We start from the raw sequence: 22,823 nt of genomic DNA, 5'->3' as shown, positions 1-22,823 counted from the left end.
CATTTATTTAACTATACAGCCTCGTGCCCATGGACCCAGGATTTTAATGCTACAGTTGTTTTAGAAAATGGTGAAAGATGTGATTTAATTACTAAAGTTGCTATTTTACTCAGGATTTTTGCCAAGCTGTTTAAGTGAAAAGCGGACTTTAATTTAAACTAGAATAATTTTTATTTTTTTTATCTTAACCACCCAAAAGATGCACATATAAATAGAACTTAACCGCTTTTCCCAGGCATTTAAATAAGTTTTGTAGAGCTTGCATGAGCCTCAGGTAGTGCAATTCATGTAGTTGGCTGAAAAAGAATGCTCAGTTTTATGTGCTTTGATTATTTGAATAGATCATAGCACATTTAGGCCACAGGGTTGTTACACCTTGAAATAACTTTTATTTAAGAAAATTTCAAAGAAGCTTATTTTTAACAACCTACATAAAAATAATCATTTTTTATGGTAGCCGTTCACTGACCATTTACAGACTAATGTCTAAAACGTTTTTCCTTTCTATCAGAATAGGAACACTTAGCTTTTTCCTTTAATTGAGGACAATTTCCTAGAAGGAACAGCAGGCTTATTGTCAGACTGGCAAACCAGACCAAAGGGTCAGATGTACCAGCCTGGTGCTGGGAGCAGTTGGCTTTGGTGCTCCCAGCATCCTTGCTCCGTCCTCTCTCCCCAGGGAGTGCTGTCCTCTGTGCAGCAGCAGGAAAATTTGTGGAGCTGTGACAGCATTTGTCATTAAGTTTATGCTGCGGATTTTTAACAGACCCAACGCAGTGTGTAAAACCAGGATCCAGTTTCCCCACCTGTAGCTGTGTGGTTGATGTGAGGTTCGAGGTGGAAAAAGGTGCTTTCCCTCCCAAACCAGGCAGTGTCCCTGACACAGGTGCCCTCCACCCCTTTGCCTGCAGCACCCGTTTGTTCAGCTGCTGGGGTTTGCCGTGGTGATTATCAAAGCGGGTCTTGGCAACCATATCCTACACTCCATACTCAAGAGCAAGCACTGGCCTGACCACACTTGACAGCTGGCTTGTTCACTCACATCCCCACAAACATGACAAACACCCCACTGCTCCCTTCCCCATGCATTGGTGGGTCAAAATGTCCTGCTGTTGTGCGTCCCTGATGCTGCTGGCAGGGAGATCAGCAAAATGCCTCTGTGTTTCCATCCTGACAGAGCAAGGCCAAGTGTATATATAGTAAGTACTGAACCCTCCTTCCCCCATCTGGCGGGTATTCACACACTAATGAGGGTACAGTCATCTCCTATGCAGAGCACGTGTTGGCAGCAGGAGGGGAAGGGCATCACAGGGACGTGCTCAAATGCGTATCTTCACTTTTAAAGGTTATAATTTACATTGGTCTCCCGAGTTCGTCTGCTGCTGGCAGATGGAGTCGGCAGTGCCTGTTAGCCACGTGCCATATTTGTGTGTTCGTGGTACTACCCTGAGCAGGTTACATCTGAACTGCTTTTTCTGCGCGAAAGAAGTTTCGCTCTCCACCTTAGCAGGAGCTGCAGGGGAATGGAAGCGTGGAAAAGTTTTCAAGTCCTTTGCTTGCTACTTTGTCTTTGCACGTGCCAGTTATTTTACAAGTGGTTTTCTGTGTGTTGTGTCTTTGTGTTTGTGTGTATCTTCATTCATTAAAAAAAATATATAGTTTAACATACCGAGTTGGGGGACGTCTAATAATATGTACACAATATGACATTCACAGACTTTCCAGAGGTTTCAAGAAGTAGCTGATTCTCAGGTTCATTCCACAAACCTCCCTAAGCCTTTGGTCCCCTTTTTCTCCCCAGAAAGTTCACCTGAGAGCCAAAAGTCTGCCATGTCCTCTGGCTTCTTGGCCGAGGGCAGCAGACTGTCCGAAGCCCGAGTTGTGTTTTACTCCCAGTGACCAGTTACGGGGAGGATGAAGAACAGTCAGCATCTTCAGGCAACAACGATGAGGTGATTAAGCAGTTTGAGTTCTCTGTGTCACGCTCACAAAGTTTTCGATCAGAACTGTCTGAAAAAGCAACACCAGCAGGAGTGGAGCGTAGACCCAAGTTCAGTCACTTGCCCTCCAGCCACAAGGGAACAGTACAGAGGTATCTGAATGCAAAGGAATTGTTTGCATGAAAAAGGCTGAAGAACTTGCACTCTAAGATCTGTAGCCTAAACACAGGGAGGTTCTTTTCTTGCAGAGAACAAGTCCTGGTTCTTGCTTTCTCTCTTACTAAACTTGGTTTCCCGATTGGAAATCTGCAGCTAAAATACATAGAGGGAAGAGTCTGAATCAAAGACTTGCTGAAGTCCATGAAGATCTTTCCATTATTTGTATACAGTTATCAAATTCCTTCTCCTTAAACCACAGGGATTTTCATGGATTTTTACTGGAAATTTTACCAGAGTAAAGACTGCAGGACTTGGTTCTAATTATTTTTCATCTATACCACCATCTCTTTAGAAAGCTTTTTAGCAGAAGTTAAATGCCTCTTTTGTAACAACTTTACAAACACAAGGTGAACAGTGAATGAATTATGCTGTATAATTTGCCAGTGCATACGCCAAATGTCAGACAATGACAGAAACTAAAAATTTATGGCACAGAAGGGAGGAGTTTTATGATCTTCTATGGATTAATGTAATGACTCTTTTATACAAACAGAGATGAAACGCATTTAAAAACATAGCCATTTAGAAAATTGGCCTCAACACATTCTAAAATCTGGAGAAGTTCATTAGAGGGAAGGGTCATGAAAGTGCCCTTTGTTTTTATTTCCATAGAATGTTTTAATTTTGAATTATAATTGCTTGATTTTAATGCACCCTCGAGTTGGAGCGATCATTTGAAGATATGTCTCTCCATCAGACTCTTCCTCTGGTACAACATGGTGCAGGGTTGCTCTTACTTTTTTTTTTGGAAGTAATATTAATACTGGTTAAATAGCAGTTCAGTAACTCAATGAAACCAGGTGTTGAAGCCTGCTTTCACTGAGAAATTTGGTACTCTCACCCATTCCTCACTAAGCTCAAGATTAGTCCTTTCTTTACAGACAAATGCCTATAAACTAATCCTTGGGCGTGCCAAGTCACCCTCAAATCCAGAGAGGCTTCTGAGCATGTAGAGCTGCTGTTACTGTGTGTAGAGTGATATGTGCACACACCTACAGCTCCTGATATGAGACCTTCCTTTGGGAGAAAAGTGGTTGGGGTAAATCCTAGATAACTCCACATCCTTCTGCCCTCCAGTTACTGATCTGAGAACTTCATATGTGTGAGAGTCCATGTTGCCCCCTGGCTAGTGCTGTGATCACAAAACATAAAGACTTGTGGGAGTAAAGCCATCATTGTGCCCCAAGGGTGTATCAAACACCGTCCCAGCGGAGCAGATTCTCTGGCCTGTCTGGGGTTGGAGGGATGAAGGATCTTTGGAAAGTGCTGAGTCCAGACTGGGATCATGGCATATTCAGACTCTGCCTGAGACTTCTCTTCTCCTCATATTCTTTTAACAGACCTTTTAGACGTATTGCTGGTAGTTTTAATTTCTTACAGAAGCAGAAATCTGTAACAAACTTAGGCACAGAGTGAAGTTGAGCATCTTGGAGAGCCCTGAATAGCTTCTCTCCCACTCAGCCTTGACATACGGCAAAGTCTTCTCACATCATGTTCTTACAGGAGATTTTCCTTGACCCTCTGTGTCTGTTATCGATGTCGTGACAGTCTGCATTTTGGTCTCATTTGCCTTTAACTTTTCACCTGTTAAAAAAAAATCTTTGTAGTAACCTGAATAGATGTTGGAAAGAGGAGTACACGCTGCAGGAAGGAAATGCTTGGAGGATGCTCTGGGGAGATGAACGGCGTGAATGCCAGCTCTGCCCACAGCCTCTCTGCAAATCACCCTGTTAATAAAGAGCCTATTTTAGTTCTGGAAACATGGAGTCTTCTCAGGCTATTACCCAGCGTGTGGTAAATTAAACAATCTTGGCCTGATTGCATAATGTCACTTGAAATTTAAGATCCTTTTTCTCTTTAACCCCTAAAATTTACAAGCCATTTTTGTTTAGATTTATTGTAATTAGATAATGATTCTGCTCCTTCGAGGCTCTTCTAGGAAGTTTTTTAGCACTTTAATGGTGGCTCATCTCAAAATAACCAGGAGCAGGAGCACTGCTTGGTCTCCCTGCATCAGGTTTGTTTTGTCCCAGTGCAAGAGGGCACCTGGTGCAAAGGGTACTGCAGTCATTTGGAACTGGGGCTGTAGCAAGAGGACTTCTGCTGTATGAGGACAAATATGCCTCAGTTTCACTAATTTGTATCTCTGCTGCTGTTACTGTCTTTTAGGAAGCGAAGGGTTGAAGCTGGGAGCTAGGAGTACTTCAAGTCCAGAAGTACCTAGATCCATATTGAAATCCTTTTCTCCTCTGGACCATATTTAAACAAGTTCTTACCTTTCATCATGAGTTTTTCTTTCACTTTGGAAAATCATAAAGAAAAGACATACTTTTATTGTTTTTGTGTGTGTGAAAGGACAGGATTCCCCAAGATTTCACAGAGAAACATGGCCTCGGTCAGCACAGGTAATAGGGACACATAAGCTCTTCATATGTGTTTCTTGTTGGTCGATGACCTATGTGGTGTCAATTTAGTAAGATCTACCAGGCTCTGTATTTTAGCTCTGGCAGTGTGTTTTAGGAAGTGATGAGACCTCTCAGGACATTTCTTTGGCACACTGTAATGCTTCATAAAACTGAGAGATTGTGTGTCATTTAGAAAAAAGAAAGATACTGTAGATTAGCCAGAACATTTACCTGCCAATGTGAGGGTGGACTTCACAGTATTTTCTAGCCTGATTTTCAGCATTTAATGTGCCAGTATTTCCCTCTGTCTTTGGAGATATCCCAGTTCCTGTTACAGCTTGATTAGGAGGCGACGCTCATTCTTTCATCTGACAAAAGTCACAGGTTCTTCACGGCCAGTTCTCCAACCTTAAATACAAACTTTTCTGATTTATTGGTAATTTCTGTTCTGGATTGAGATGTGACAGGGGGCTAGGACTAGGGAATTAGAATTTTGGAAATCTCAAACCATGACACCCAGTCATTCCCCTTGCTCCTTCCTTGTGGACACATATGACACGACAGGGAAAGTTTGGGGGACCAGATTCTTAAGAAAAGTCATACTTTTCTGATGTACAGTACTATCTGCCCTTGATCTTAGAATTGGCTGCTCTCCTCTATGGGGACTCTTGGCTAATTAAAGTTCAGATGGTTAGATAATGCTGTCTCAACCTATATCCCTGATGCTGTGCTGTTTATTCATGTCAGGTATTCATAAGACAGTTGACATTTTCTTCCTTAAAGATCTCTCAGGTAAATTACAGGCATTTTACTGCTCTGACCTTTTCCTTTACAGGAAGAACTTTTGTTTTCACCGTTTATTTTGTGAATATAATGTTAGAACGGATGTAATTGGAGAGGTGTAGTTGTTCTAGCCTGTATAGTTGGGCTATTACCTGTAATGATCCTCTAATACTGGTATTTATGTGATTATCTCTTACCAAATTACTTTAAATTTAAAGAAAAAGCCAGACTGCTTCTCTGAATGGTTTTGGTGAATCACCTTTTCCCTTCCTTTCCCTGAATATTACATTTGCTTTCCTAACACATTCATTTTGCATTTTGTGCCTGAGTCTTAGGAAGATGGCTTGCTCTATTAATATATTTCTGGAGTTCTCCTGTTATGAATAGACTTTTATGGCTTTAATGTAGTTTTTGAAAATTCCTCTATTATTGATCTAGATATTATCCCAGCAGGAGTCAAACCCACAAGACAATTGTGTGAGGATAATTTCTTACTACAGAAGCATTTTATTCTGAAAGCCTGCTGTGTGGTGTGTGCTTTGATGGATGACCCACTGTTTAAAATGTGTGTTAGGCATTGGCTTGCTAATTAAATGCCTTAAGGAGCGCTGGTATCCATTCAGTCTCAGTAAATGCGTGGAATTTCTGTTCTTTTATTTCTTGCTTACGCTCTTATGTTTACTTCTTTCTGTTTTCTGACTTTGTAGAGAAGAATAGCAAAAAGTCAAATTACTTTCTACCCTCACTCAAGACTTTCAGCTTAGGGCAGAGGCAAAACAAAGAAGCCTTTTGGGCTCAGGACTAGGTCTGCCAGATGGGAGGATGAGGAGGAGAAGAAATAGGGTTTGCATTTCAGAAGGGAGTGAGAAGAGCACTCACCTGGAATTTGAGAGATATGAATTTGGATCCCTCTTTGCTCCTGAAGGACCATCTCCCATGAGGAAGAGGAGATAATTACAAAGCTATGAGATGCTCTCATACTCCTCTGTTGAAGTGCTTGTGCTGGAAGCATTTACTGGGAGGGAGAGTGTGAGACCATTCATAGTGGAAGAAAGGGGATGAAGTTATTCTCCTAATTTCTGAGCTGTTAAATTGAAAGGGCAGCCAAGGAGAGGGGCAAGGACTTCTGTACACCTCCAGGAAATGTTTCCTGAGTATAATCCCCATTCCCCTTGTTGGATTTTGTGTGTGTGTGTGTGTGTGTGTAGCAGATATGCATTAGGAACACCACATTTGCTGCTAAGGCCAAACATAGAATTTGTTCTACTCAGAAAGATTTGGGCTTTTTGTTCTAGACAGAGGAATGTGTAGAGAATCATAAAATGGGTCAGGCTGGAAGGGATCTTTAAAGTTCGTTTAGTCCAATGCCCCTGCTGTGATCAGGGTGCTCAAAGTCCCATCCAGCCTGGCCTTAAACACTTCCAGTGGTGGGTCATCTACAGCTTCTCTGGGCAACCTGTTCTAGCGGTCTCACCACCTCATAGTAAAGAATTTCTTCCTTACATCTGATCTCAATCTACCCTCTTTCAGTTTAAAACCATTACCCCCTCTCTTGTCACTACAGACTGTGGTAAAAAGTCTTTCTCCCTCTTTCTTAAAAGTTCTTTCTAAGTATCAAAAAGCAGCAATGAGGTCTTCCTGATACTTTCTGTTGTCCAGGCTCTCTCAGCCTTTCTTCATACAAAAGGTGCATACAAAACCCCCTGACCATTTTCATGACCCTCCTATGGACCTGCTCTAACAGGTCCATGTTTTTCCTGTGGTGGGGACCCCAGAGCTGGACTCAGAACTCCAGGTGGGGTCTCATGAGAGTGGAGTAGAGGGGCAGTATCCACTTCCTCAACCTGCTGGCCACAATGCTTTTGTTGCAGTCCAGAATGCAGTTGGCTTTTTAGTTCATCCATCAAACCATATCTCTCTAATTTAGAGACAAGGATGTTGTGTAGGACCATCTCAAAAGCCTTAGAGAAGTCAAATTAGATGGCATCTGTTGCTCTTCCCTTATCCACCAATGCAGTCACTCCATCACAGCAACCACCAGTTTGGTCAGGCAGGTTTGCCCTTTGTGAAGCCATATTGACTGTCACATTCCTGTCACATTTCTGTCACATTCCTGTCATCCATGTGCCTTGACATATCTTCTGGGAAGATCTGTTCCACAATCTTTCTGGGCACAGAGGTGAGACTGACAGTTTGGAAGTTCCCAGGGTCCTCCTTGCTGCCCTTTCAAAGGATGGGTGTGAAGTCTGCCTTCCTTTGGTCACCAGGGACTTCACCTGACTCCTGTGACTTCTCAAATATGAGGGAGAGCAGCTTAGCAACTGCATGAGCCTGTTCCTCAGGATCCTGGAGTGTATGCCATCAGGTCCCATGGATTTGTGTTCAGGTCCCTCAGAAGGTCTCAAACCTGATCTTCTCCTGAGGTGGGTGAGGCTTCATTCCTCCAGTCCCTGCCTTGAGGTTCAGGGACTTGAGAGGTGTGGGACAAGCAACTGAGAGTGAAAACTGAGACAAAAAAAAGTTGTTGGGTACCTCAGCCTTCTCCATGCCAGCTGTCACCAGGGTCCCTGTCTAATTTGTCAGGGAATAAAAACGTTGATTCATCTAAACAAAAGTAAACTAATAGTTTTCTATTAAACAGAGTAATTAATATTATTTTTTTAAGATTTAAATTGGAGACCAAATTTGAAAGAAAAAGATTGTTCTGTAATAATGACCCTCTTAAGAACAAACAAGGAGGTGTCTCTACTTGAGCAGGGGAGTGGACAAGATGACCTCTGGAGGTCCCTTCCAACCTCAACTCCTTCTGTGAGTCTAAACCCCAAATAGCTGTGCCTGCAAAGGAAGTAATTCTGTTTTCATTGCTGTCATCAGCTGTCTGGAAGCACAACTTGTTTTCTTTCACTGTAACTGCTCCTTGCCTCTTTGAAAGAGATGGAGGCAGAATCTTGCTCTTTGTGCTCCTAAAGCAAGGCCCATCAGGAGATGCATTAGGAGAAGGAAGGATCTTGTTTTTTTCCTGAAAGTGCTTGCAGGCCACATCCAAGGCCAAATCATGATGTTGTTTCCATCTCTGTCCCTGGACATGTAATTATCTGTGCTGCTCCATCCAGAGAGCTCTCACCGGTGTTTTCAAGCAGAGAAAAGATCCCTGTGTTCAAAATAGAGATATCAATGGTAGTAGAAAATGAATCTGTGGTGTGAACCAGAGAAGATTATTTTGTTCTCATTAATGAGCCTAACTTTAGCCCATGGAGTAAGTGTGTAGGAACAGATGAATTAAAACTAATAAAAGCAGGCAGGAAATTAGGGAACAGAACACATCTCCCCTCAGTTGTCCTTTGGGCAATTTTGCCCAAACATGGGCCTTGGAGATTCCTGCTTGGCTTGTGGGGCTGGTCATGCTCACTCAAGCTCTCAGAGGGGTGATAGGTTCATGGTGGCACTCTGTTATCTCTGTGAAAGTCCTTTCCTCACCAGCACTATGCCCTTGAGGACAATGCCAACTCCTCTCTTTTCCTCCTCCTTCTCCTCCTGCATGGAAGGAAACTGTGATACCCATTCATCAGGCCTATGCTGTGCTTTTCTGTAGTTTGTCTGACCTGTGTTTTCATGGAAGAGATTGCTTTGGGACTGCAAAGCAGCTCCAAGGCACTTGAATATCCCAGATACTCCACTGATAATTGCATTTGGTGGTTAACTTTGTCAAGTAAAGGCAACTGGTTTCTCAGTTCAGCCCTGTCCCCTCCATCAAATGCTGATTTAAACAGGATTTGTTATTTTATAGATTCAGCACTGCAGTATTCAGAAACTGAAACGAGAGAAAAAAAAAAAAGAAAAAAAAAAAGAAAAGAAAGGAGAGAAAGGCACATTTTGAAGTTATAGGGGGAGGAATTTGTTCTAATCCCTCTGAAATTATTTTCTTGCTGAAAATTGTTAGATCTGGATGGACTAAGCCAACTGAGTTACCAAGACAACCTATCCTATCGTGGAGATGACCATGTTTCTGTTGATTCAAGAACAACAACTGGGAATAGGGGCACTGGGCAGCATAAAGGGCCCAGGATGGAGCCCAGCATCGGGGATGGCGTTAGCCGGGCAGCCACGGAAGGACACTTGGAAATGGAGACAGCACCTGCCAACCAGGGATTGGAAGTAAATGATGCTACTGACAGCTCATCGGCTTGGAGCCCTGAGGTACGGTGAATTGTCATTTATCACACATGGTGTAAGCTTTTGGAGGATATTGGGGGCCAAAAAGTGTTAGAGGAGAAATGAAGTGAAAAATTGATCAGCGCAGGCCAAGATAATGGTACTCCTGTGTGCATGTGTGCGTGAACATACACCCCTCCCTTTGTGTTTCCCCTCTTTCTGGTATTTTACCTCTTGCTACTAACACTAATTCACAGAAGCTCTTTTATTGCCTGCTTTCTGACTGCAGTCTCTGAGCTGAAATTGGAGCCATTAGCTGCCTGACAGCACTTACTGTCATTTAGAAAAGAGCACTCTGTGGTGGCCCAGGGCTTTGTCACTGGCTCTAAATGCAAGGTGTGCGTCTTGGGACGTGGTATGTGGTCACTGGGTCAGATCTGTGCCTCTTTTTTTCAGGTATTTTCTATGATTTAGACAATGGGAAGCATCTGGAAAGCTGGACACAGCTGGTGGGGTGGCCTGTGACTTGGCCAAGTGACCATCACTCTGGTCCCCACTGATACCAGGCAACCGTTTAGGGAAGGAGGGAACCCAAGGCTGCTTTCCCTTAGTTCTGCAGCTTTATTTTGAAGCCTCAAGAAAACATTTTGGATTTTAAGGCATTGTAAACACCTGATTACTTAGCATCTCCCTTTTCTCCCCTAATCTCTCTGCCTGATGTGTTGATTTTCATTATTTTACCACAGGGTAAAATGTCTGAAAAAATATCAGCCTGCATCAGACATATTAAAAGAACAGCACAAAGGTCACACTTGCCTGAGTTAAAAGAGTCTGTTCTTCAGTTGTGGAAATTAATACTTCCATCACATTCTGAGCAACAAGGCTTTGAGGGAAAGGTTTAACTGCCTGCAGCCAGTTAAAGAGATGGAAGGCAGCTCCTTGGGGCATATGCTCAAGCCCTAAGGGGTGTTTGGAGCAGCATTTTGGTTTGCTGAACAATCCAGTCCCACAAAACACTGCTCATCACATGCAAACTCTGTGTGGCAGCAGCTCTGCCCTCTTTTTGCTGTTTGTCTGCCCATCTGAGGCTCATTTATGCTTTTCCAAATTTGATGTGCATTGCTGTGGTTCACATGTGCCTCAGTGTCTCCAGTGTCCTCTTGTATTTCTTTGGAATACATCTCTTGTTTTGCTCCTGGTATCTACATTTTCCAAATGCAAAGAATGATTCTAGCATCAGGGGGCAGATATGCCCAAGACCCAGTTTATCTGCTACAAGCAGCTTCTCATCTGAAGGTATTGTGTGCATTAATGAAAGACTTTTTATTGCAGGAACTAAATGTTCTGACATGCCAGAAATGTCCAAGTGCTATTATGCTCCACTCAAAGGACCTCTCTTTAGAGACGGAAATGGTAATTTTATGCCCCTGCAGTGGAACCACAAGTACCATTTCAATCCTTATCCATGATTAGCTGTTTTTTCAGGTTCCTCTGGCAGAAATGGACTTATTTTACTTAGTGAAGTGGATATTGGCTGTCCCGAATGACCAGGTTAGACATGCAGTATCAATCAGTATATTTGGCTTGACTTCACAACAACTGTGCTGGGCAGAGGGAAAGAAATTCAGATGAAATATCTAAACTCCAGTCATTCCTTGGATTCCAATTTAAGTGTCTGTATAATCAATATGTTCACAATGCACTTGTAGCCCAGCTGAGCTTTGAGAGCTGAGGGGAGTTCCGTCAATGACTTCCACGGAAGGGAGATTACTGTGTGTGAAGCAAACCTGTACAGGGGTGAGTCCTGGATAGCACAGAAAGGGCCACCCTGTGAGGTCTCTAAAGCTTGATTGCCCATGGAAAGGTTACTGCCACGGAGTGTGGCATTTCTCTTTCCCTCTCTGCCTCCAGTTCACGTAGTTTTTCTCTGCAGTGGATGTGACTGCAGCTCCAGTAGCACGATTTGACATTTCCTGAAATCCAAATCCTTTCTAGCTCTTCAGTCAAAAACCAGATCTCTGACCTTCAGCCTGCCCTACACGCTGCCAGAAGGTGAGATACTTAGCCCTGCTGGGATGGGAAATTGCCTCTTGGATCTTCGTACCTGTGGGTTTATGATGGTGCCCAGGAGTTCACCTTCTCCAGCTCGGGCATGTGGATGAAAGCAAAGTTATGCTGCAAGCACGGTTGTCTCCACACCTTAGCAGCAGCCTTTGAATGTGCTTTGATTCCATCTCCTCAGTAGCAAATGCACAGATAAAAGTGTGAAGGGATGAAAATGTGGAGGGAAATATGAGTCAAGCACAATCCCATTACGTTTCCTTCTTAAATATTATTTCATCAACCAGACAGAAATAACTTGACAGCTACAGAGAGCAGCACTTAACATTTGCATAACACCACGCTCTCTCCAGGCAACCTGGCCTACCTTGCATTTTTGTTTTTTGCAGCCTGCTGTTCATACAGAAAGGTATTTTTGTGGCCAACCAAGTCATTTTAGGTGTTGCCCAAGCAGTGTTTTTTTCTCCCTTTGACATTACTTCTGCAAGACGCCTGAGAGCAGGTCTCCAGCCTCAGTCTGCACACTTGAACTTTTGTGTTCACGTGCACAAGTCTTAAACCCCTCTGAAAATATGGAGAGCTGGAGCTTTGCACGTCATGGCAGATTAATCTGAGCACTAGGAAAAGTAGATTGGCAGGAAGTAAACACAAATTTTGATGTTTATCTGAGACCTTGTTTGAGACACGTACCACCCTAGACACTTCTGAAGGGAATTACATCAGACATCCCAAGGCCCATCATCTGTTCTCTGAACAATAAGATTCCTGTGTTGAAAAGAAGTGTTACTTGAAATGCAAAAGAAGAGAAATGTTTGAGGAGGAGGGTGACTCAGATTCTGGTGACAGGCCTTAATTCACCTTCTGGCTATTAACTGAAAATCTTTCCCTAGTACAGTGTATACTCATGTTTAAATACAAATCATTGATCACTATAGCAACCCCTTTATCACATGAAGCACATTCTAGCTCTGAGATAAAAAAGCACTTTTGAACAGAAATGCACACGCCCACTCAGCAAAAGGTAAGGTGAGCATCCATGTTTTTATCTTGTTTTATCAAGATGATTTTTGTTTTAAAAGTAGGTAAAAGATTGTGTGTGGATTGGTCTGCACATGTTGTGCTTGTTTATTTTGAATTTTTATTCTGAATGTATTAGTATCCAAACAGAACAGAAGGAACAGATGCTTCTCTTGGGAGATTTAAAAAGGGTATAAAGAGTCAGTGTGTATTTAATCAGACTGTTTTTCTCCATTATCATTGCCTTAGCTGTAGGAAAAGTATTGAAATATAGGGTAACATCTAGAAATGGAATTTCAATTTTGCAAGAAATTCTGATATGGTGATTTCCTCTCCCATCAAACTGAACCACAGTGCTTAATTTTTTTAATTTATAGCAGAACAAAATATCTAAAAAGTTAGCAGGTTTGGCTGAATTGTTTGATTTTGCTAATGCAAAAAATATGTCTTGACAAAAAATTCCAATGTACGTTCAACTTCCATTGTAAGTTGGTAAAAACATTTAAGTTGGTCAAACTTACTTACATAAGTAAGTTGGTCAAAACATTTTGTTAATGCCTCAAAATTGACACGAATGAAATGTAAAAAAACCTTTGCTGAGTTTTTCCCTATGAGGAATGTTTTCCAAATTACCTGTCTCCTGCAAAACATTTAGATATTGATGAAACTTTTTGTTGGAAATGTTTCAACAAGTGCTGTTGCTTACTAGAGTGTATGGGGAATATTACACAAAATCAGGCAATTAACAATCATTGCCCTTTCAAGAAACAGTGGGGTCTTTATTTTGCACAGGAACTGCCTACACTTGCAGGCACGAGGAAGAACAATCTTTTTGAAATGGAGTTCAGATCACAGAGACAGTTGAACTCCAGTGGAGGTGTTATTTCTTCCTTCTCTTTGCAGGAACATAATGAAGTGAACAGTGTACCAGCTCATCATGGCACTCATGAGCCCATCTGCAAATGTGGTGATCTAGATGTCATCTTCAACTATAAACCCTCGAGTCAAAAGCTGGTGGTTACTATCTTGGAGGCCAGGGATATCCCAGACAAAGACCGCAGCGGTGTGAACACCTGGCAAGTGCACACAGTTCTGATGCCAGGCAAGAAACAGAGGGGTAAAACGAGCGTTCAGAGAGGACCCATCCCCGTCTTCAAGGATAAAATTGCCTTCGGTAAGCTGGAACCACAGGAGTTAAGCAGCCACGCCGTTCGCTTCCGCCTCTACGCGGTGCACAAGATGATTGGAGAGAAGATGATGGGAGAGCAGCTGTTCTACCTGAGCAACATCAGCCAGGAAGAGGAAGTGAAGGTGACACTGATCTTGGAGCCCAGAAGTAACCTGAGTGTAAGTTTGATGAAAGACATATGGGATCCATGAAATTGTTTGTCTGGTGAGCAGGGACCAGCCTTTCTTTCATTCAGGGCTATTAGCATGTGACTGGTGGATCTGTCCTGCTGTCACTTAAAAAGTTATCAGTAAGGGGAAGCACAGGATATTTGTTGCCTATGCAAAGCTGTGCTTTATTAACAACAGATCAGCTAGCAAGCTGACACCAAACCATGTGTATGTACTACATCTACACGAATCATCACATGCTGTGCCATTCAGAAATAGTAGGTTGATCCAGGAACCACCAAGGCTAATTATGTCTTAATTTCAATGAGGACAGTGATTCTTGTGCACCATTGTGTTGGTGGACCTGTACTACTGCCAGTGCAGGAGCTACCTCATTTGGCCCTAGCTATTAGCTTGTATATCTCCACATGGTGCAGTTTCCATGTTGCCAGAAATGCTTAGTAATGTTCCTTTACATGACAGATGGAATTGGAGAGGTGGGTCACGGGAAGAGGAACTGGCTGTGCTGCTTCCTAATTTTCCAAGCACATCACAGTTGTATCCAGCTCTGGCTATGCCAATCAATTTGTGTAGATGAGCTCTGTCATGATTCATTGTCTACAAAAAGCTCAGTGAGAGGCTGTGCACACAAAATGAATAAAACATCGAACTCCAGGTGAAGAGGGAATAGAGAGAGCATTGTGGGAGCAAGGAAAGAAAGTAAGAAAATGCACAGACCAAAAAACCCCAAACTGCAAACTGTATTCCATCCAAAAGCCATTATCAAGGAGATTGACTGAGCATTAATGTAGTAGGATGTTTGGTTATCTCAGAGGCTTTGATTTACAGTAGTGATAACACATTATGCAGAGTTCCTCATCTTTAAAGAGAAAGTTCAGAGATGTGTTTTTGTAAAAGTGACGCTCTGATTCTCCTGGTGCCCCAGCATAATTAATTCTTAGTTATTGTAATTTCTTAAGAGAGCTGTTACCAAATGAGACTGGAAGATATAAATTGGGGGAGGGTGGTGGCGAATGTCCTGATGATTCTCTTGGTGCTCTTTCCCTGCAGAGTGCAGATTCTCAGCTTAGTCTGTCAGCAATCTCTCACAGTGATAGCGCTTCTTCAACACAGTCCCTGTCGCATGGAGGGGTGCCAGAGCTGCTCGTGGGATTGTCATACAATGCCACTACGGGGCGGCTGTCGGTGGAGATGATCAAAGGCAGTCATTTCCGAAACCTCGCAATTAATAGGCCACCTGGTAAGTACTCTCACTGCTATTAAATAACACCATTGAGTCAAAATTTGCTTTTTATTTTCTTCCTCGAGATATTCAATTATGCCTTTTCTGAGCCGGGTTTCCTTGCAGAGCACCTGATGAAAAATTAAAAGCCTTTATTTCAGATGCGTGTGTTGGTAAATGTTACAGGGTAATTGGAGGCAATCATATGAAGACACAGCTGATGGGATGGTAATACCTGAATGTCTGTTTTATTGCATATACCTTTACAACATCTGATTAAGGCAAAAGTGTCATTATACCCAAAGCACAGGGTAATTCTCAGCAGATCCATAAAAAGAAAGAAGCACTTTCCAAGTGTTTATATGTTACCATGTGACCCACAGGGGCCCTGCCTCGTGCCATTAAGTGTTTCCCAGGGCTATACTTTGTTTAGTCCCCTTGCTGTGCTGCTGAGTGCTGGGTGACCTGGTGCTTTGGGCCCTTTGGGGATCATCCTGCTGTGAATTCTCGGCTGCTGCACAAGAAAATCTTCTGCAGAAGGAAAATTGGAAAGTTGTCACAACAGGGTCACAATAGTTGAGTTCCTTTCCTCCAGTCCTACAGGAAAAAATGGAAATTGCCTTACAGTAGGTTTAGTTAGTGCCTGAGCTGTAGTTAGTCCTTGACATGGATAGTGCTGCTGTCCATGATATAGATGGAGTCACAAAGCCATAGCACCTGGTCTTATCTCCTTTGCCACTGGGATGCCTCATTCAGGGGTTGAATGGCAGCACTGTATTCATCCTGTGTTGTCCTTTTGCCTCCTGTCTGACACCAGCAACTGATGGCAATGTGAAATAATGTGTGTTTTTTGTTTGTCTGTTGGTGTGTTTGCTTTTCGTGATGTTTGCCTACTTGTCAAAGATAATAACCTTTGACGGTTCCTTGCCTTCGCTGGATTTGACATAATATCTGTAGGTGCAAAATGCTAAGATTGCTTTTGCAAGATACTCTGCTCTTTGGCCCAGACCTAGCAAAATATTTATGTAATATTTCAGTGTATGGATATGAAAACTCAAGTTTCTACTAAACTATACTGGAGTATATTACAAAAATAATGTGTCATGAGTTAGTCTCTCGAGAATTAAGGGCAAGCCTGTGCAACAGTAAAACACCTGACCCCAGTCTGTGTAGTCCTAGATTATCTTTTATTATCTGTAGCAACATAGGTCTCTATGTGAGTTACTTAAAGGCATGTTCTTGTTAACATTTACATGTTTTATTAAAAACATTTTGTGTTTGTTGATGACAAAAGAACAGAAGCAGGATATGGACAAAGGAGGCACTCCTTGAGGGACTTCTTATTTTAAATTCTGACTGAATTTTCCATTTCTATGTTTGTGGGGCTTCAGATAAATCTAATTTATTCTGTTTGGTAAGATGGGTAAAGTCTTCTGTCAGCCAAACTAACAGTCCATACATTGTTTCATAGCAGTTCTTTCATGTTCAAGTTGTTTCTTCACATCCTTTCTGTATCCAAAAGAACTTTAACATTGTCAGACCAGTGTCTCTCAGTGTTAGATCAGCTTTTAGGTGAAACACAGAGATCCATAAATGATTATAGGCAAATTCTGAACCTATCACAATCTGCTGCTTTTATTCCAAGTTGCATTGTTGCATCTGCTTTCTGAATTGTTCTTCCATGCCTACAAAGTTCCCAGTGGTGTGGTGAGAAAAGGAAAACCCAGTGAACCAGAAACTGAAGGAAATTAAAAAGAAGGAAGAAAACCAGCACTTGTGTCAGATGCTGGAGCAGCATTTCACTGATAACTCCTCAGGCACTGCAGGGGAGTGCTGTGAGGTCCGATCGTTACTGTCTGAAACATGCTGGTGGCTGAATGAGATGCTCAATAAGTCCTTCAAGAGGTGAAAACTAAAGCTGGCATCCCGCTTTCTGGAGGATGAGGAAAGAGCCCTTGCATTTTCTTAAATAGGTCCTATCTGTGGTTCTGTTGTTTGAGGCTCAGAGGGAGTGATTTCTGTAAAGTATCATGGAAATTTCAGATATAATAGTGCTTTGGGGCACTTAAATACCAAGCCCAAACTGCTATTCAGGGCAGCCATTTATGGTAAGACCAGGAGAAGGCAATGGACAGAATCCATCTCTATTCCCAGCCCTGCAAGCACAGACTCTACACAGGACCCATATGTAGTCCTGTTGCAGCCCAGTGGCTTTAGTACTGGCTGCTGCTGCCAGCTGCAGCTGTGGAGAATGGCAGGAGAGTCTTGAATAACAGCAAAGTCTTCAGCTGTGTTTTTTGCCCACCTTTATCCTCTTCTCTGCCACCTGTACTCTTATAGCATGTATGCTTCCTTCTTGGCATCCTGGCACAGGAATTTCACTGTGAGCAGGTGAAGGAACTGGGCTGAGGCACTGGTGATTTTAGGTGTTAAAGGCTGCAGAGGCTGAAAGAGTTGGTTTTCTGGAGAAGAAAAGGAGGATAGTGCATGTTTCAGTTTTTCCTGGGCACGTCATCTCCTTCACCTTTAAACTGAGTCAGGTAAATATCAAAGTCATGAGTGCTTACATGAGTAATAACCAGGTTAGAAAACAGCTGGACATCTTACAGAAACTTAAATCTGTGTCTTCTCTTCGGGTCACATTTGTGCAATTTAAGGATAGTTTGGGCAAGGATAAGTGTCCAGGTATTGTTCTGGGTAACATGCTGAGTTATAGGCCTAAGCCTACAATCCCTGATCACATAAATAGATCCATTATAATTCAGAGCACTTAAGAGCACTCAAGAGTATGGCTGCAGCATCGGACCGTAAATTATCTGTGTGCCAAAAAGCCTCATGCAGGAAAGCATCCACAGTTTTGTCAGATGTGGACACTGTTGGTATTTTAGTGCTAATGGCTTGTGTGCTGTGCACCTCATTCTATTTGGTTCTTGTAAAAAAAACATTAACCTGTGCTAACATTTTGTAGGAGTTCATATTTTGTTCTGTGGTCTTGTATCTTCTTAGAACAAAACGCAGCATGTTCTCTTAAAGGGTGTTTATTACAAAAAATGTAACAAAAGAAGCCTACACCACTGTCAGAGACATCTTTAAAAATTTATAACCAGTTACATACTATGTTCATGGTAGTAATACCTTGGGATCACAGTGATGGAACAGGAATCATTTGAACTAGTCAGTGTATAAACACAAAACAGAGAGATGCCTGCCCATGTGATGTTAAACCTTCATCTGCTGCTCTGCTGGGTGCAGCTCTCTCTCCTCTAATCCAGCCTTCCTTCTTTTCCCTTCTGCATTTCTTTTGGGGTTTATGTCTGTGTGTAACGCAATTTGAGAAGAACTATTGTAAAGTTATTCCCTCGCCTAAGAAAAGTCCTCCAAGGTTTTCAACAGCTGCAGAATTAATCACACATTATAATTACATCCGTACATGATCATTATTATACCAGCAGCATATTAACCCCATTAAACAAATACAATAGCATTAATGCCGGAAAAGACAGGAGGGAGAGAACAAGCTATCAGGATTTCTATTGGTAACAGGAGAAAGTTCTTCTTGAATTAAAGACTTTTCTGAAAACAAACATTTACCTGAGCCACGGGTAACAATATCCAGGAAACACAGAAAATGCTCCCACAGAAAATTTAGGATCCTTGCATTAGGATCTGCATTGCTCTGGTACCAGGGTGCTTGAAAGGCATTAGTGGATTTTATTTTATCAGATTATTTGTGAGAGAAGTAAAGTTATTAACCGTGTTACATTCCTGGAGAACTAAGGCACAGGTTAATTCCTTTAATGACTCCAAATCAGACCAAGAAGCTGAATAAAAAAATTAGCTTTTAACCTGCATATCTTGCTCTGAACAAAGAACTTGCTTGAGCTCCTAAAGCTTTGTGATTCATGCTTCCATGGCATTGGTAATAGAAGGGGGACCTTGCCAAGGCAAGATGGGGTGGATTCAGTCCTCCAGAGAGCTTGGTTAACAGAGTTGGGATTTTCTGGGAAGCTTCTTCCTGCCAAGTGCTTGCCAGTCAGTCACAGTAAAATTGTAGGAAAGTCACTTCTCCTTCTGCACCTTCTTTTTGCCCATCCTTGAACAGCTAAAATAAGCTTACAATAAGAACAGCTGAGAAAGCTTTGTTCTGGGTGAGAAAGATGAGGCCAGATGCAAGTAGCCCCAGAAGGATGTCTTAGTAATGAGCAGCCAGGCAGTGAGGCAGAAGATGAAGTGTGGACGAATGTAAAGTATTGCATGGGAGCACATGTGGAATTCAAACTTAATCTGGATGGACTCAATATTTCACTTAGGAGTGAAATATTAGTCTTACAGTAAATAGCTCTAGGAAAATGTCAATTCAAGGATCAGCAACAGCAGTGAAAAAAAACCAAAACAAATGTGGACAAAATGAAAAATTGATATTTGATTGTAAATACAGTCAGTGGTCTAATGAATACTGTGTACAGTTCTGGCTCCCTCTGTTTAAATAGAATATGGTAGAACTGAAAAGATGTGGTGAGGAGTGTTGGAGACAATCAGGGGTATGGGAACAGCTTCCAACGAGCTGTAGCTGAATAGACTGTGCCTCCTACGATGTTACAACAAAGGGAGATGGGGGAAGATTTCACAGAGGTCTACAAGTGTCATTGAGAAAGTGAATTGACAACACTTACTCATTGTCTTCTCCTGATACAAAACCAAAGGATCATAAAAGGAAGCGAGGAGGTAGTGGGTTCTGAAGAGGAGACAGCTCTTCACCTACGCTGTTGAATTCCTCACTACAGAACGTCATGGATGGTAGAAATCTACTTGAGTTCTGTGCAACACAGGAGAAGTTCTAAAAGTTCCACAGAGGATCACTAAATACAAAGACACTGCCTCTGACTGAGGAAGTTCTTGAGTCACAAATTGCTGAATACTGGGGGAGTATTTGGGAGGGAACCAGCATATGCCATATTTTTATAGCTTTACTAAGGTGTGTGTACTGGGGTACTGTTGGCTGGATGAACTGGCTGGGCACAGCTCTTCCCACCACATGTGAGACCCGATTAGGCTTAGAAAGACAAGTGTCAGAACAATGGACTTCCAAGGAGCAATTGTGAGATTTTTGTGGGGGATATTCTATGATGATTAGACATCCAAGGATAGCACATGGTTATCCAGTAATGTTTTCAATAGCTTTATATTTATAAAAGGTATATGAAAAGTATAATCTGTGTTACAGGGCATAAAAATGAAGATATTTCTGAATCAAAGGAGTGCATTTGAAGTGGATGTATGGCGGTGCTCTCCCACTCCCATAGCTGTAAACAAGAAAAAAAACGTTTTTTTCCCCCCTCCTAAAACAAGCAGAAGAAAAAGCCATTGCTACCGGAGTAGAACTCTCCTCATTCCAAGTTTCAGCTGGAGCTGAATGTTAAGTGCAAATCTGCAGTGACTTTACAGAGCAGTGTTTGCAGGAGATCTGATGACAGGATGTGTAATAAAGCCATGCCTGTGGGCGCTGCTGCTGGAGGTGACAAAAGCCGGGCTTAAGCATCCTTACATCGTGCCCCTACCATTGCCATTGCTGTTGCTGAGGTGTGTAACCATGCTTCCTGATAAGCTCGCTCTTGGAGTTCTCCATCTCCTGTCTGAGGCAGCAGCAATGCATAAATGTGGAAAGTTTTGAAATGCCCTTGTTAGAGGAGAGTCACCTTGTGCATCTGGAGAGATGATTGCGTTCTCTTTTAGCTGGGTCAGCCTGCACTAAAGCTGCACCTCCTCAGGGCTGGGTAGTGCAGGCAGATGGTAAGCTGGCTCTGTAGCCTAACAGGTGTCCCAGGTGAGGGCTGGTGTTGTAAAATGGGGTGGACATGGGGTGTTGAGGCAGCAGAGAAGGATCACAGAGGAACTGAGCTCCAAGGGGGAGGATGTTGAGGTGCTGGAGCAGGTTCAGAGAAGAGCAACAAGGCTGGTGAAGGGACTCGAGCACAAGTCCTGTGAGGAGAGGCTGAGGGAACTGGGATTGCTCAGCCTGGAGAAGAGGAGGCTCAGGGGAGACCTCATCACTCTCTACAACTCCCTGAAAGGAGGTTGTAGCCAGGTGGAGGTTGATCTCTTCTCCCAGGCAGCTATCAGCAAGACAACAGGGCATGGTCTTAAGCTGTGCCAGGGGAGGTTTAGGTTAGATATTAGGAAGAAATTCTTTACAGAAAGGGTAATCAGCCATTGGAATGGGCTGCCCAGGGAAGTGGTGGATTCTCCTTCCCTGGAGGTTTTTAAGATAAGACTGGATGTGGCACTTGGTGCCATGGTCTGGTAACCACAGCAGTAGTGGATCAAGGGTTGGACTTGATGATCTTGGAGGTCCCTTCCAACAGATTCTATGATTCTGTGATTCTAAGGTGTCTCTGGAAACAGCTTTCTTTCCTGAGAGACCTGGACCTTGCTTTCAGGGAGCCCTCATCTCCTGCCCCTCTTGCATGTCACTGCTGCTGGCAATTCCCTCCCTCAGGCCACGAAGTGCTTCCAGGGAGCAGTGCATTCCTTTCTGCTGCATTTTAAATTAGAGGTGCTGCTGGTCTGTTCTCTGATGACTCACATGTTGTGAAGGTTGCCAGATTCCAGCCTCTCCCTTGTGTGAGAGCTGTAAGCCCCAGGAGAGGAGACTTGAGCAGCAGAGACTTGGTGGAATAGGGGAAGGAAAGTTGGCTTCTCAGCAACATAGTAGGCAGTTCTCAGCTCTTGTATGATTTATAGAGTAAGCCACAAGCTGCCTAAAATCCAGACTTTCACAATGTGGGGTTGGGATCAAAAGCTTGGGTCTAATTCTTCTCCCTGCTCTTTTACTGATCCAGCTGCAGTGAGCCCAGTTCAGAGTATTTCTGCCCCACTGCTGGTTTAATGGGGAGGTAAAGCCAGGACTAATGGTCTTCTGGGTCTCAAACTGAGACCTGGCATGGAGCTGCCAGTACAGAGTAGCACAGAGTTGAGCTCTGGGGCTGCTTCGCCGCGCGGTGCTGCCGTTTATTATGTAGGCTGGGAGCGTGGGCACGCCAGCTGGGGGAAATTAAGCTCCAGGCCCAAGGCTTTATTCTGCTGCGGCTGTTATTAGTCTGGATTGCAGCATGCTGACATGGTTATACTGCTTTTGGAAATGAGCTAGCTTGCCTGGAGCGCGGGTGGGAAAGTCCATCCGGCACCGTGGGGTACCCTGCAGTCCACAGACGTGAGGGGTCAGGAGTCTTTGGTTGTTTATTTCCTTTCTAAATATAAATTCAAGCAGGGGGGTTAGATGCTTTTGTATTGGCAGTGTTTTTGCTCACAGGTCAGCTTTATTAATAATGGTAGTGCTTAGGGTAAATGAAAGCAGAATGCATGCTATGGTCCCTGCTCCAAAAGCGGGAATGCATAAATTAGAGCTGATTATTCCCCTGAGTTGTCATTATCAGTTAGCTCCCTGAGAAGGATCATGACAGAAATGGGTCATTAGAAGAATCGTGGATAAAGTGATTGCCTTTGCAGATGAGCTCTCAAGAGGTGTTTTATGGTTGGGGCAGTGTTGATAGAGACAGAGCAGTCTGCACAAGGAGAGATTTGCCCAGACCTCTGGAGCAAGATGATGCAGTGCTAGCCCGAAATGTGTCTGGCTCCTTGCAGCATTCCTTGATTTAGCTCTTTTCA

At 43.0% G+C, this 22,823-nt stretch overlaps 1 protein-coding gene across 6 annotated transcripts in view; it reads left to right on the top strand.

Moving 5' to 3' along the window:
* SYT16 (synaptotagmin 16) overlaps window positions 1–22,823 on the top strand; it is a 130,268-nt gene that overhangs the window by 75,534 nt on the left and 31,911 nt on the right. For 5 of the 6 annotated variants that reach the window (XM_064659425.1, XM_064659424.1, XM_064659422.1 and 2 more), the window contains exons 3-5: window positions 9,288–9,544; window positions 13,481–13,924; window positions 14,987–15,176. In XM_064659425.1, coding sequence (XP_064515495.1) covers window positions 9,288–9,544; window positions 13,481–13,924; window positions 14,987–15,176 — 891 coding nt within the window. Of the gene's footprint in view, window positions 1–1,896; window positions 2,085–7,651; window positions 7,677–9,287; window positions 9,545–13,480; window positions 13,925–14,986; window positions 15,177–22,823 lie in introns of all 6 variants that reach the window. The other variant, XM_064659427.1, reaches the window with a different exon arrangement.

Source organism: Pseudopipra pipra, chromosome 6 (genome assembly GCF_036250125.1).
Source record: "Pseudopipra pipra isolate bDixPip1 chromosome 6, bDixPip1.hap1, whole genome shotgun sequence".
Lineage (NCBI taxonomy): Eukaryota > Metazoa > Chordata > Aves > Passeriformes > Pipridae > Pseudopipra > Pseudopipra pipra.
The sequence above is the reverse complement of the archived record's forward strand: the minus strand, read 5'-3'. Positions and strand labels throughout refer to the sequence as shown.